The sequence below is a fragment of the Poecile atricapillus genome, chromosome Z (assembly GCF_030490865.1).
Source record: "Poecile atricapillus isolate bPoeAtr1 chromosome Z, bPoeAtr1.hap1, whole genome shotgun sequence".
Lineage (NCBI taxonomy): Eukaryota > Metazoa > Chordata > Aves > Passeriformes > Paridae > Poecile > Poecile atricapillus.
Window position 1 is genome coordinate 78,490,708 of NC_081289.1, and position 15,511 is coordinate 78,506,218.

At 42.7% G+C, this 15,511-nt stretch overlaps 1 protein-coding gene across 1 annotated transcript in view; it reads left to right on the forward strand.

Annotated features, from left to right (window-relative positions):
• Positions 1 to 14,941, forward strand: part of LOC131572611 (coiled-coil domain-containing protein 171-like) — a 57,533-nt gene extending 42,592 nt beyond the window's left edge. Inside the window, 8 exon segments of the mRNA XM_058825858.1 lie at positions 564 to 699; positions 1,431 to 1,505; positions 2,063 to 2,131; positions 2,685 to 2,747; positions 3,888 to 3,971; positions 4,115 to 4,198; positions 4,342 to 4,425; positions 14,748 to 14,941. Coding sequence (XP_058681841.1) covers positions 564 to 699; positions 1,431 to 1,505; positions 2,063 to 2,131; positions 2,685 to 2,747; positions 3,888 to 3,971; positions 4,115 to 4,198; positions 4,342 to 4,425; positions 14,748 to 14,941 — 789 coding nt within the window.
• Positions 14,942 to 15,511: the final 570 nt, after the last annotated feature.

Below are 15,511 nucleotides of genomic sequence, written 5' to 3' on the forward strand. Positions count from 1 at the left end.
GTTTTTTTGCTGAGGATTGGGAAGATTAGTAAATTGACTAATTTTGAAAGTGTGAACATTAGCCTGAAATTGTGTTGTAATTTTTTGTGAACAGAAATGGAACCTGCACTGAGTCTTGTATTGAAATAAAATGAAAAAATTGTATCAAGAACTCAGTGCTGTACTGCATGCTTGTAAACATCTCATTAAAGCATGTTCTAAACTAGAGTGTGGAGTCATGTCCTTTTCTTAAATGACATTAATATTTAAGATTTGGGAATAAATACAAAATCCAGTGTTAGACCTTTCTGATATTTAAGTCCTGGGACTGAAATTCTGCCTACTATTATATATTACATATGTGTGTGTATATATATATATCTATACACTAGATATACTATCTATCTATCTATCTATCTATCTATCTATCTATCTATCTATCTATCTATCTATTATATACTATTGACTATGTGATGTCTCTGCTAAAAAATATTTTGTCTTTTGTAACAAATTTGGATGTCTCCTATTTGTCATTTAAGTGGAGCTTGCCTGGCATTAATGATTCCTTTTACTGTTATTTAAAGAATGTGCTCGTAAGTTTTATGGAGCTCTACTCACTGGCATCTGCCAGAGTTGAAGCATTAACAACAGGAAGAGAATCTTCAGGGGTTCACTTTGAACCTGAAGCAGCTGTTACGCCTTCTGCTCCTGCTTCTAAAGGTAAGTTTGCTTTTCAAGCAATTAGAGTCACTTGGACGTGAGTTCTGAGCCAGCATCTCCATTCATGCTGCACAGCTTCTGTAGGAAATACAACAAAACCTAATTGCTAACATAAAAGAGCAATAAAATTAGTGCAAACAGAAATGTCCTAAGACATTTTTCAGAAGAGAAAGGTGACACTGAAAGCAACCACAGGGATTAAAATTACTAAGTACATTTTTTTTTTTTTTTAATTGGACTCTATTTCCTTGGGTTTTTCTTGGTTTTAGTTTGGGTTTGGTTGTTTAGTTGGTTGGATTTTGTGGGTTTTGGAGAGTGGTAGTGGTGGGTGGGTTTGGTTTTTGATTTCTATCAAAAAAACCCTCCCCTCCCCTCCCCTCCCCTCCCCTCCCCTCCCCTCCCCTCCCCTCCCCTCCCCTCCCCTCCCCTCCCCTCCCCTCCCCTCCCCTCCCCTCCCCTCCCCTCCCCTCCCCTCCCCTCCCCTCTCCTCCCCTCCCCTCCCCTCTTCTTTTGGGGAGTGTTGGCAGTGGGTAAATGGGTGTTTGGTTTATGATTTGTTATGTTATTATCATTAATTACCTTCCCTTCCCTTTTCTTTTCTTTTTACCAAAGTCTTTCTTCTTGCTTTCTGCTATAAACCATTAACATTTTGTAACAGCCTTTCCTTGCAACCATAACCATTCCAGTTCTGTGCATTTCCTTGTTTTTTAAAATTTACTTTCTCTGAACAGAATCGTTACAGGTTCGCTTTGAACCTGAAGCAGCCACTACACCTCCTGCTCCTGCTCCTACTCCTGCTCCTGATGGTAAGTCTGTCTTTGAAGCAATTAGAATCACTTGAATGTGGGTTCCCAGGCAGCATCTCCCTTCATGCTGCACCACTTCTGTAGGCAAATACAAGACTTAACTGCAAACATAATGAAACAGAATAACTGGTGCTAACAGAGACATTGTGAGACTTTTCTCAGAAGAGAAAGGGGATGGTGAATGCTAGCATAGAGATAAAAATTTGTTCTGCATATTTTTTTATTGCTCCTTATTTCCTTGGATATTTCTTTGGATATTTTTAGTTTGTGTTTGATTGCTTGGTTGGTTGGATATTTTGTTTTGGGAGAGTGGTGGTGTTGGTTGGGTGTGTTTTTGGTTTATGGGTTTTTTTTTGGGGGGGGGGGGGTGTGCTGTTTTAAATTTCTTTCTTTGTTTGTTTCTTTTTACCAAAGATTTTTTCCTTCCTTTCTGTTATAAACCAATAATATTTTTGTAATGGCCTTTCCTTGCAACCACAACCATTTCAGTGCTGTGAATTTCCTAATTCTTTAAAATTTAAAAACTTCTTAATTTTAAAATTACTTTCTCTGCATAGAATCTTTTTGGCATCGTATTGGCCGCCAACTAGCCAAAACACCTCCTGCTCATGCTCGTGACAGCGATGGTAAGTCTGCCTTTCAAGCAATTGGAGTCGCTTGGATATGGGTTAAACCCAGCACCTCCCTTCATGCTTCACAGATTTTGTAGGCAAACGCAACACTTAATGTAAACCTAATGGAGCAATAAAATTAGTGTTAACAGAGCCACTCTGAGACTTTTTTCAGAACAGAATGGGGATGGTAAAAGCTAACACAGGGATTAAAATGGACACTGGTTTGTTAGATTTTTTTCCTATTGGTCCCTAGTTGCTTGGATATAGTTCAATTTTAGTTTTAGTTTGGATTTGGTTGCTTGGTTGGTTGGATGTTTTTGGTTTTGGGGAGTGGTGGCTATTTGTGTTTTGATTTTTTTTTTTATATTATTATGTTTAATTCCCTTCCTTCCTTCTTGACTTCCTGCCTTCCCTACCTCCTTCCCTCCTTCCTTCCATTTTTCCTTTCTTTTCTGTTATAAGTCATTAACACTTTTGTAAGAGCCTTCCCTTGCAAACACAACCCTTTCAGCTCTGCATTTAGAAATTTTACTTTCTCTGAAGAAAATTTGCTTTCCCTGAACAGAATCCTTTCGGCCTCACTTTGTGCCCAAAGGAGCTGCTGCACCTCGTGGTCCTGAAAGTGATGGTGAGTCTGCTTTTCAAGCAATTAAAGTCACTTGGATATAGGTTCAGAGCCAGCATCTCCCTTCATGCTGCACAGCGTCTGTAGGCAAACACAGCAATATTTAATTGTAAACATAACAGAGCATTAAAACTCATGCTAACAGAAATATTCTGAGACATTTTTCAGGAGAGAAAGAGGGTAGTGAAAGTTAATACAGGGATTAAAATTACTACCATAATTTTTTTTCTATTGATCCCTATTTTCCTGGGTATTTTTGGTTTTTGTTTGGGCTTGGTTCTGTGGTTGCTTGGATTTTTTGGTTTTGCAGAGCAGCAGTATTGGGTGTGTGTTTGGTTTTTGACTTTTTTAATACTGCTTTTAATTTTTTTCCTATTTTATACTCTTTATTTTTTTTCCTCCAAAGACTTGTTCCTTTCTCTAGGTTATAAGCCGTTAATGTTGCTATAGTCATTATTCCTTGCAAACATAAGCATTTCAGTTCTGTGCATTTCCTTGCTTTTAAAAGTTTTCCTTCTCTGAAGTAAACTTACTTTCTCTGAACAGATATTTTTCTGGTTAGCGTTGCACCCCAAGCAGCCGTTACACCTCCTACTCCTGCTCCTCCTCCTGATGGTTGGTCTGGTTTTCAAGCAAAAATAGTCACTCAGATATGGGTTCCTAGACGGCATCTCCCTTCATGCTGCACAACTTCTAAAGCAAATACAGCAATATTTACTTGTACACATAAAAGAGCACTAAAACTGGTGTTAACAGGAATATTCTGAGACTTTTTTTCAGAAGAGAAAGGGGATGCTGAAAGCTAACACACAGATTAAAATTATTTTTGCCATTTTTTTCTATTAGTCCCTATTTCCTAGTGCGGTATTTTTTGTTTTAGTTTTGGTTTGGATGCTGGGTTTCTTGGCATTATTTGGTTTTTGGGGAGCAGTTCAGGTGAGTGGGTGGGTGTTTGGGGTTTTTTTTTTGCTTAGTACATCTTTTAGTTGCTTTCTTTTATTTATATTTTCTTAAAGCAAGTGCTTTTTATTTTTCCTCTCTGTTATCAGTCATAAACATTTTGTAACAGCCTATCCTTGCAAACAATAACCATGTCTATTTGGTGCATTTCCTTGCTTTTTAAAACTTATTTTTACCGAACAGATATTTTTCAACCTCGTGTTTCACCCCAAGCAACCGTTACACCTCCTGCTCCTGCTACTCCTGCTCCTACACGGGCTCCTGACGGTGAGTCTGCTTTTCAAGGAATTAGAGTCATTTGGACGTGTGAGTTTACAGCCAGCATCTCCCTTCTTGCTCCACAGATTTTGTAGCTTCTGCATAGATTTGTTGTATTTCCTTGCTTTTTAAAACTTACTTTTACTGAACAGATATTTTTCAACCTCGTGTTTCACCCCAAGCAACCGTTACACCTCCTGCTCCTGCTACTCCTGCTCCTACACGGGCTCCTGACGGTGAGTCTGCTTTTCAAGGAATTAGAGTCATTTGGACGTGTGAGTTTACAGCCAGCATCTCCCTTCTTGCTCCACAGATTTTGTAGCTTCTGCACAGATTTGTTGTATTTCCTTGCTTTTTAAAACTTACTTTTACTGAACAGATATTTTTCAACCTCGTGTTTCACCCCAAACAAGTGTTATACCTCCTGCTCCTGCTACTCCTGCTCCTACTCTGGCTCCTGATGGTAAGTCTGCTTTTCAAGCAATTAGATTCACTTGGATGTGAGTTCAGAGCCAGCATCTCCATTCTTGCTCCACAGATTCTGTAGGTAAATACAGCAATCTGTTGTAAATATAATGGAGCAAAAAAATAAATGCTATCGGAAATGTTCTGAGGCTTGTTTCAGAAGAGAAAGGAGATGGTGAAAGTTAACATGGGGATTAATATTACTATTGCAATTTATTTTCCATTTCTGCATATTGCTTGAATATTTTTGGTTTTAGTTTGGGGTTGGTTGAAGGGATTTAATTAGTTTTGGGAAGTGGTGGTAGGTCAGTGGGTGGCCGTTTGTTTCATAGTTTTTTAATTAACCTTCCTTCCTTCCTTCCTTCCTTCCTTCCTTCCTTCCTTCCTTCCTTCCTTCCTTCCTTCCTTCCTTCCTTCCTTCCTTCCTTCCTTCCTTCCTTCCTTCCTTCCTTCCTTCCTTCCTTCCTTCCTTCCTTCCTTCCTTCCTTCCTTCCTTCCTTCCGCACTTCCGCACTTCCGCACTTCCTTCCTTCCGCACTTCCTTCCGCCACTTCCTTCCTTCCGCCACTTCCTTCCGCCACTTCCTTCCTTCCTTCCGCCACTTCCTTCCTTCCTTCCGCCACTTCCTTCCTTCCTTCCTTCCTTCCTTCCTTCCTTCCTTCCTTCCTTCCTTCCTTCCTTCCTTCCTTCCTTCCTTCCTTCCTTCCTTCCTTCCTTCCTTCCTTCCTTCCTTCCTTCCTTCCTTCCTTCCTTCCTTCCTTCCTTCCTTCCTTCCTTCCTTCCTTCCTTCCTTCCTTCCTTCCTTCCTTCCTTCCTTCCTTCCTTCCTTCCTTCCTTCCTTCCTTCCTTCCTTCCTTCCTTCCGCCACTTCCTTCCTTCCTTCCGCCACTTCCTTCCTTCCTTCCTTCCGCCACTTCCTTCCTTCCTTCCCTCCCTCTCTCCCTCCCTCCCTCCCTCCCTCCCTCCCTCCCTCCCTCCCTCCCTCCCTCCCTCCCTCCCTCCCTCCCTCCCTCCCTCCCTCCCTCCCTCCCTCCCTCCCTCCCTCCCTCCCTCCCTCCCTCCCTCCCTCCCTCCTTCCCTCCCTCCCTCCTTCCTTCCGCCCTTCCGCCCTTCCTTCCTTCCTTCCGCCCTTCCTTCCGCCCTTCCGCCCTTCTTTTCTTCCTGCCTTCCTTCCTTCTTGTCTGCCTCCCTGCTTTTCTGCCTGCCCTGCCTCCCTGCCTCTCTCTCTCCTTGTCTCTCTCCTTCTCTTTTTGATTCTTTCTTTCTCTTGCAAACTGTCCTAGTTTAGGGCAAATTAGGGAGGAAAACTCCAAATGGGGATTTCCCCAGGGAAATACCCCCTTCCCACCAACTGGTCCGGGAAAGGAAAAAAAATTCTTTGGAGAGAAGTGGAAAAAGCTGTTTATTTAACAGAAATTGAGTAATATTAAATAATAAAACCTCTTGCTGTTTGATGGGATGGCAAATCTAGGAAGAAAAGTCCTTTTCATGTGGTGTAGGTCAGCTCGCTCAGGTTCTTATCAGTCCCTCTGGCACTGGAAAGTGCCGAGGCCCAGGCCCCGGTGGGCCACAGGCGTGAGCTCCCGGGGTTTGGCTGGGTGTTCAGTCCAGAGCAGGCTTGCACAGATCCAAGAAAGAAAGAAAAAAACAAAGGTCCAGGGAACTCCTCTGCCTCAGCTAGCTAAAGCTAACTAAAAACCAGAGAGAAGCTCTGTCCCGCTGTCTGTCCGTGCTGCAGACACCACAGTCCAAGAGCGGGATGTGTGGGAGTGATGTTTTTCCTTAACACAAACTGCGAGCTTCTTCTTCCCCCTCTCTTGCTCTCAAAGCCAGTCTTAAAGGTGCAGAACTTAATATATAACATAAACCAGACAACTGGGGATACCAGTATCATAAAGTCACCCCAGGACACAAACCATTAGCGTTTTTGTAATAGCCTTTCCTTGAAACCACAACCATTTCAGTTCTGTGCATTTCATTGATTTTTAAAATTTATTTCCTCCGAATCAAATTTACTTTCTCCGAGCAGAATCTTTTCAGTCTTACTTTGTACCCCAAGGAACCAGTACACCTCGTGGCCCTGCTCCTGACAGTGAGTCTGCTTTTCAAGCAATTAGAGTCATTTGGATGTGGGTTCAGAGCCAGCATCTCCTTTCATGCTGCACAGACTCTGCAGGCAAATACAGCAATATTTACAGCTAAACATAGTGGAGCAATACAACTAGTGCAAACAGAAATGTTCTGAGACATTTTTTAGAACAAAAAGTTATAAGACAGATTAATATTTTTTTGTAATTTTTTGTACTTAAATTTTTGTAGTTTCTTTTTTCTAGTCATCCCCATTAGCTTGCATATTTTTATTTTTGATTGTGTTTGGTTGCTTGGTTACTTGGATTTTTTTGGTTTTGGGTATTGTTGTTGGCAGGTGGGTCAGTGTTAGGTTTTTGATTTTCTTCTTTTATTACTATTTTTAAATTCTTCCTTTCTTTTTTTTTTCCTTTATTTTTTTTAAGCAAAGGTGTTTTCCTTTCTCTCTGTTTTAAACCATTAACAATTTTGTAATAGCCATTCCTTGCAACAATAAGCATTTCACTTCGTTGCATTTCCTTGCTTTTTAAACTTTACTTTCTTTGAAGTTGTAGAAGTTCATCAGACTGGGTTTTTTTTCTTGTTACCCTCTGCCTTGCATTTTTTTCTTGGATATAGTGTAGAACAGAGTTCAGTAAACCTGGACCTCAAATAATTTTAGCTTTTTATTAGTACTGTTTATACTGGATGGTTTGCTTTGAATGTGTGAACGTTCCTACAGTGGTAGTAAGCAAAGTAAAATCTGATCATGTCGTGGGTTTGATACTGGCAAATGCCAGTGTAATTACAAAAAAATAATTTACCTATTCTCCTCTGCCACAGTTGAGCAGAGGAGGGGGAAAGAACAATTAAAAAGCTCATGAGGTGAGATAAGGATTAGGAGGAAAACACTTTAAGGGCAAAACAGGCTCAAAACTTTCAAATATATAAAGAAAAATCTATTAACAGAATTAAAAAAGGATAATGAGAACTAAAACCACTTTTCTCTTCGTCCAGCCCTTCTTTCCTTCCCACTGACAATACAGGGAGACAAAAACATGCGGTTTTTAGTCAGTTTGTCACTTCTAAAAACCTTTCTTCAATTTGCTTAGGGTGAGGAGTCTCTTTTGCTATGTCATAGGGTCTTTCCCATGGGAGACAGTTCTCTGTGAACTTTTCCAACATGGTTCTAATTTTCAAGAGTAGCAGCCCTGCCCAAATCTGCTGCAATGTGAGTCTCTACCATGGACAGCATTCCATCCACAACTGCTTTTTTCCTGGGCCATTTTGTTCATGGGGGTTTTGTTTTAAGCTGTTCTAAGTATAAAAGCAAGGGTCTTTTTCGTCTCTCTCCGGAAGCAAGGGTTCTCTGTCTCTCTCTCTCTGTTCACGTCTCTCACCAGATCACAGCTTCTTGGCATCCACATGCTCCAGCGTGTGCACCTTTTTTTCAAAGGCTGCAAGTGAATTCTGCATTCCCCCACACACTTCATGAATCATGGCAAAATAGACTGTTGTATTATAGTCCTCACCACGGCTGCAGGAGAATTTCAGCTCTGAGGCCCAGAGCACCTCCTCCTCCCCCTCCATCTTTTTGCTTAGTGTTGCCATGTTGTTCTCCTCACAGGTCTTCACCTTTTCTCTGACTTGGGAGAGAATTAGTGTTAATATTATTTGTTCTCAAGTTCTAGCAACTGAAAAGTTTTATAGAGTTCTTCAGCTGTTCTTCAGAGTTGAAAGGTTGATCCGGTCCAGGCTCCACATTGGGGAATTGCTCACCATGCCTGTCACTGCTGATCGTGTGGTTCCCACGGACACCACATGGGCCATGCTGGCTCCACTCAGAGCCTCTCTTCATGCAGAGCGTTGAAAAGGAAAAAAAAAGCCACTGCCACAGCCTTTTGCCTTTCTGTTCGCAGCATGGCTGGCTAAAAGCAGCTAAACAAATAAAGTTCATTTCAAGCCATGCTGAGTTAGGTGCAACTGCATGGTGCTGCCCCAGCAATGCGAATCTTGGCCGCATGGTCCTGGCCACATGGCCAGCCCCAAGATGGGAGGGCCCCAGAATCTACCCACCCCTCCAAGGAAGAACAAGGGAGTTCCCAAGGTTTTGTCTTTCATAAATAAGTGATCATAGAGGCATTACTGGCTTTTTTAATTGGCTTAGCAGTGTGCCTATTCTAAGAGGCAGCTGGTGATTGGTTTTGCTGGGCACAGAGGAAGCTTTTAGCAGGTCGTCACAGAAAAATCATTTCCATGGCTGGCTTCTTCCCTCCTCACCAAAAATAGACCCATGCAAAACCAACATAGATAGGCCACAAAAGAGAATTTCCCATCTATTGAGATGATTGCAGACATGAAAGAATGGAGATATCAGTACAGACAAAACCAGAAGGGTGCACTGACAACATTTATTAAGCTGGAAGTGTTTATAATGCTGAACACACCAAGCTGTGATGTCTCCCAGAAACTACTTTTTTACAACAAATACTGGAGTATTTGCAATTCTTACCTGATTTTAATCAACTGGCCATCTCTTGCCAACACTATGGCATAGCCAAGGAATGCAGGTATCCCAGTACAAAGGCTCACTTTGTCATGTGGCTTTCCTTACGCAAGTAACAGTTGGAATCAAATAGTAGAAATCACACAGCTTAAAATGGTAACAATATGAAACTTATATTATAAATCACATTACATAACTTCGGACAAGGTGTTAAAAAACACAGTAGTTCAACCCCACACATGCTATTTGGTAAAGAAAGTGCCTTTTCTATGAAAAAATTGTTTTTTACTCAGTATTCTTGTTATGTGACCTTTTAACTTGTCAGACTATTGCAACATATTTGAATATTAGTTATTTTAAATGTTGCCAGTAACAATATGCCTGACTAATACTTGAAGAGTAGTAAGTGTTGATTTCAAGTGATGGTGAAACATGTCCAGAAGTAAATCAGTCCCTTCTGTGGCTTACAGGGCAAATGTTCCCCAATAACAGTGACAGAGAGATTGTAGAATAGGTTTGTTTACATGATTAAAAACCACATCCTAGCAATCATAATTATGAGGGTAAATTACATTTAGGTAAGTATTTGTAGCACTTCAAATAAACAGCTATTATTTTCCAACCCTACCTAAGGCAGGATACTTTTGCTAATGTCCTTTGTCTATTAAAGATTAATATCTATAATCAGGTGTCCTGTGTTTCAAATAAGGACTTAAGACAAGATCCAAACATTTACAAGTACTTCACATACGTGCCTTTGTGACATACTGTGTATTTAACAGCAAATGCAGATTCTCTCTTGTTTTTCATTCTTTTTCTTATTTCAGCACAATGGAGAGAGCCTAGACATCAACATTTTAGCTGTGCACCAAAAAGTCAGCTTGACCAGAGTTATGGCCAAGATTTCTGGCTGCTGCAACCTGAAACTGACCTATCCTCCGATGTGATACACGGCAGAACTTACACTGTGTCTGGAAGCAACACAACTGCTGGTGTGAGACCTTACAGAACCTACACTGTGTCTGCATCCAACATACCTTCCAGTGTGGTTACTGGAAGAACCTACAGTATGTCTGAAACCAACATACCCTCCAGTGTGACACCAGGCAGAACAGGTTTTGGGTCATCAATGGACATATCCTCCCACGTGATACCCAGCAGAACTTACAGTATGTCTGAAACCAACATACCCTCCAGTGTGACACCAGGCAGAACAGGTTTTGGGTCATCAATGGACATATCCTCCCACGTGATACCCGGCAGAACTTACAGTATGTCTGAAACCAACATACCCTCCAGTGTGACACCAGGCAGAACAGGTTTTGGGTCATCAATGGACATATCCTCCCACGTGATACCCGGCAGAACTTACAGTATGTCTGAAACCAACATACCCTCCAGTGTGACACCAGGCAGAACAGGTTTTGGGTCATCAATGGACATATCCTCCCACGTGATACCCAGCAGAACTTACAGTATGTCTGAAACCAACATACCCTCCAGTGTGACACCAGGCAGAACAGGTTTTGGGTCATCAATGGACATATCCTCCCACGTGATACCCGGCAGAACTTACAGTATGTCTGAAACCAACATACCCTCCAGTGTGACACCAGGCAGAACAGGTTTTGGGTCATCAATGGACATATCCTCCCATGTGATACCCGGCAGAACTTACAGTATGTCTGAAACCAACATACCCTCCAGTGTGACACCAGGCAGAACAGGTTTTGGGTCATCAATGGACATATCCTCCCATGTGATACCCGACAGAACTTACAGTATGTCTGAAACCAACATACCCTCCAGTGTGACACCAGGCAGAACAGGTTTTGGGTCATCAATGGACATATCCTCCCACGTGATACCCGGCAGAACTTACAGTATGTCTGAAACCAACATACCCTCCAGTGTGACACCAGGCAGAACAGGTTTTGGGTCATCAATGGACATATCCTCCCACGTGATACCCGGCAGAACTTACAGTATGTCTGAAACCAACACACCCTCCAGTGTGACACCAGGCAGAACAGGTTTTGGGTCATCAATGGACATATCCTCCCACGTGATACCCGGCAGAACTTACAGTATGTCTGAAACCAACATACCCTCCAGTGTGACACCAGGCAGAACAGGTTTTGGGTCATCAATGGACATATCCTCCCACGTGATACCCGGCAGAACTTACAGTATGTCTGAAACCAACATACCCTCCAGTGTGACACCAGGCAGAACAGGTTTTGGGTCATCAATGGACATATCCTCCCATGTGATACCCGGCAGAACTTACAGTATGTCTGAAACCAACATACCCTCCAGTGTGACACCAGGCAGAACAGGTTTTGGGTCATCAATGGACATATCCTCCCATGTGATACCCGGCAGAACTTACAGTATGTCTGAAACCAACATACCCTCCAGTGTGACACCAGGCAGAACAGGTTTTGGGTCATCAATGGACATATCCTCCCATGTGATACCCGGCAGAACTTACAGTGTGTCTTCAGCCAACACAGTCAATGTGACACCCAGCAGAAGAGCCATTGGGTCATCACTGGATACATTCATCAACCTGATACCAACCAGAACCGATACTGGGTCATCAATGGATGCATCTTCCCGCATGACACGAAACAGAACTTTTACCATGTCTTCAGTCAACACGCCCTCCAGTCTGGCAGGGAACAGAACTGGTACTGGGTCTTCAGTCAACACATCCTTCCGTTTCAGACCACGCAGAACCAGTTCTTCGCCTTCAGTCAGATCTTTCAGCCAGGATGTCTTATCCAGCACCAGAAGAAATCAGGGAATTTAATTATTGGAGTCCTGGTCATGTCAGTTTTCTTAAGCTTCTAGCTCCTAGCTTCTCTTCAGAAGGAAAAACTCTAGCAATCTAAAAAGAGCTAATTAAAGTACAGTTTGTATTGTACCTTTGTATTGTAGTTCAGTGTCTGTGGTTTTTTGTCTGTAATTTCATATTTTTAGAAAATGTGCATACATATCTTCACATTTCTGTGTTTCTAAATTACTTGTACACCAAAACATTTATTTTCTTAATTATTATTTATGGCAATTAATAATTTTTATGTAGTATATTTTAAAATGTTATAAAACAACACCTTTTGTGTAGTTTTCTTGATTCTTAGAAAAAAATCCACAAGCCATTTTGGTCTCTGTCTCTCAAAGTTGTTTCATGCCTGCCTATTTTAAAGCAGGACCACAATACTTGAACGGGATTGAGAGGGGTCCATGAAATGTACACCAGTGATTCCTCTTGTGGAATGTCATGGCCCTGCCATGAGCCTCATTTTTTTTTTAATTTTTATTTTTTAAATATTTTTTTTTTCCCCTCTTATTGGCTCAACTACAGGCGCACATTTAGTTCCAAACTTAAGCCAGATGAGCAAAATAAAAATGATGTGATGGGCCTTTGGGAGCACCCTTTCTGCTTTTTTGGTTGAGCAAGACTCTTGTCCAGGCAAAGAGATTGCACTAGTGATACATAATCATTTGGCAAGAACTCTGTTGATTTCTAGTAACGGCTGAAGGCCTGCATCTCCTCAGGATGTTTTGGCTGTCCCATGCTTTATTGGGTTTTGGCTGCAAATACCCTTGCTTTCTTATCTAGAAGTACCATGGCTGGGCAAAAACTGCCCAATGGGTCATATTCCAAAGGCAGTTTGGTCTGGAGTTTGTGAATGAAGGAGACCTTTATACAATTCCAAACCACATTAGAAAAAATCATAAAAGAGAACTTCCCATCCTTAACAAATAACTGACAATTCAGAAGTGAATGTAGAGCTTAATGGCAGATTGAAAAAGAAGGGAATCTTCCAATGGATTTGTGATTTATAAGTTTTTTTTCAGACTCCCACTCATAGCTGGCACTGGAGAAAGCCATGTCCCTGGAAGTGTCAGTACCTTCTATCTACCATAAATTGTTTTGCTGCAACAATCAGAGGCATCAGGCTGGAGAGAGGCATGGCTGATGTTAGGAGCAGAAGCTGCCCCAAAGAGAAAAAAAGGAATTAACATTTACTTCCCAAAGCCATCTCCCCACAGGCTCAAGCAGGATTCCTCTGGTTCCCAGAAATACACAGAAATAGGGCTGAGACCATCTGAACCTATGTGCTCATGCCCAGAATCTTGCTGATGACATTTGGGTTTTACCTTTTTTCTTTTATGTGTTTTCTATATTCCTCACACATATACTTGTAGCTCTGTGGCCTATTGTATTAGTGATTAGTTTTCCCAGTATTCTTCCATGGCCTTTCCCTAAGCAGAAAGTCAAAAAACTTCCAGAGCTCCAAGCCCCAGGGGTACAAGGCCCCAGGGCTATCTTGGTTCTTCCTGGGAACCAAGGCCAAGAACAGCTCTTTGAGATACATTTTCATGGAGAAAGTCATATATCTTCATAGAGAAAGTACAGCCAGTGCTGACGGGGGTGGGGGGGGGTGGGGGGGGGAACTCCAGAGGAGGAGCTTGACCTGGGGGGGGAATTGCATCACTGCTTGTCCTCCATAATTGGTGCTTTTTATCAATTATGCTGATTGCCTAAAACCTATCAATATGTCCTCATCCCTGAGAGAATGGGCTTTTGTGGACATCTTTCCATAACTGCCTCTGAAGGCTTTCATAAGGATCCCCTTTTATATTACCTCCTTACTAAAATTATCCCAAGTTTCATTTCCAGGTTGGGAAAAAGGCAACATTGCCATCACAGGCAAATGTCACCCATAATCCCACTAGTCCATTCATCAAGGTGTCTCCAGTTTGCTGGGATTTTTATCCTGCTAGCTCTGTGGGAATCTGCTTGCTGTCCAACAGTTTTTTCCTTTTCAGGAAACTCAAGATACTTGCTTAGGTTCCTCTTTTCTACAGACACAGGATATTGTAGTTGTTGAAAAAATGAGCAGCACAAACCATTCCTCAGAAAAACTCCAACATGTCTTAGAAATGTTGATCCCAGTAGGCCTTAGGCCCTTGTTCTGCCAATTGACTGGGTTTCTTAAAGGACAGAGACACCAATGAAAAGAAAGGTCATATTTTACTAGGAATACTATGGCAAAAGAAAAGTAAAATGATGCATTCAGTAAAACTACATGCTTGGCTTTAGCAACAAGCAAAAACAATCAAGGTGGTCTCATTACTATGAGACTACTATAAGACTACTATTACTCATTACAAGAGACAGGATAGTGATTGAGAAAGATCCATCACCAATGGCCTAAACACTTTACCATCATCCAGAATCCATGGTTGCTGTGGAGCTCCATTTCATAGAGAGGACCTGGAGAACCCTTCACCAGCAACCAAGAAAATCCTACAGGGTGCATCCACCTGTAGTTGAGACCTCCAAATTCACCCTGAAAGTGGGTCCAGCTTTTATAGGCCCAAATCACCAAGTCGAAGTGACTTGATTGCATTTTCAGCACAGGAACACCTGGATCTGATGGCACACTTCCTGACCAGAAGAGGCCAGGCCTTTGCCAGAGCCCAGGCCTTGTCTGGAAGGATTTCCCCTAAAATACCCTACAAACAAGCCTCTATTCATGTCAGTTGGGAAAATGTCCTAAAAGGAGGTATTTCTTGCAGATAGCTACACAAGGTTACGTGTAAGTTTCTGAAGCACTGGTTTGGTGGTAAACAGCTGGCATAAGCGTCTCGGTCATCTATTTTTTGCTAAATAATACTGATGATGTTAGTTGATAAAAATGGCCAGGAGACCTTCTTCTCCTGTTTTAAAGCCTTTATTCGAATCAGCTTTGGGTGGGGGCCCTACGGGTCGCGCGCACACCGCCGGCACTCCCTGAAGCGACTCGGAGGAGGAGGAATGCGGCTCTGCCTACGGGGTGCAATGCAGGCCAAGCCGGGATCTCCATCCTCGCGGGTAAACCCAGAGTCCCCTTTTGGCTCAAAAGTCCAGGGGTGTCACCTCTAGCGAGTCTCTTTGCGGTCATGGCGAGGAAAGCGGAGTTGGTGGGTAGTGTCCCTTGATCCCGACCTTAGGGCATCGCTCTCAGTTTCTTTATTCAGCGTTCCGATGCTCCATAGATTGGGTTTTTTGTCCAAGGTGGTGTTTTTCGGCAGCTGATTTGCATAACCCCCAATCGCCATTTCGGGAGGTCCTCCTTCCCGGACGCTTCAGGAAGCCTCCAGTCGCCATGTTGGAAGTCCCTTAACTTCGGTTGTCGTGCCAGGGCACCCCCAACCCCGGGCGCGGCCGGACAGGAGCAACAAGGGAACAGCCCGGCACGGGCCCAGAACCGGAACGTCTGGAACAGAAGCTGGAAGGAAACACATGCAAAAACCCGGCCGGTGGCTCTGGCCGCCAGGGCGTCCCCGACCCTGGGCACAGCCGGACAGGAGTAAAGAGGGAACAGCTCGGCATGGGTCCAGAACCGGAACACCTGGAACAGAGGCTGGAGAGAACTGGAGAGAACATTTGTGGAACATGGACTGCAGGTGGGGCTTATTTATATCATTAGTCACATGAAGCCCAGGGTTCATC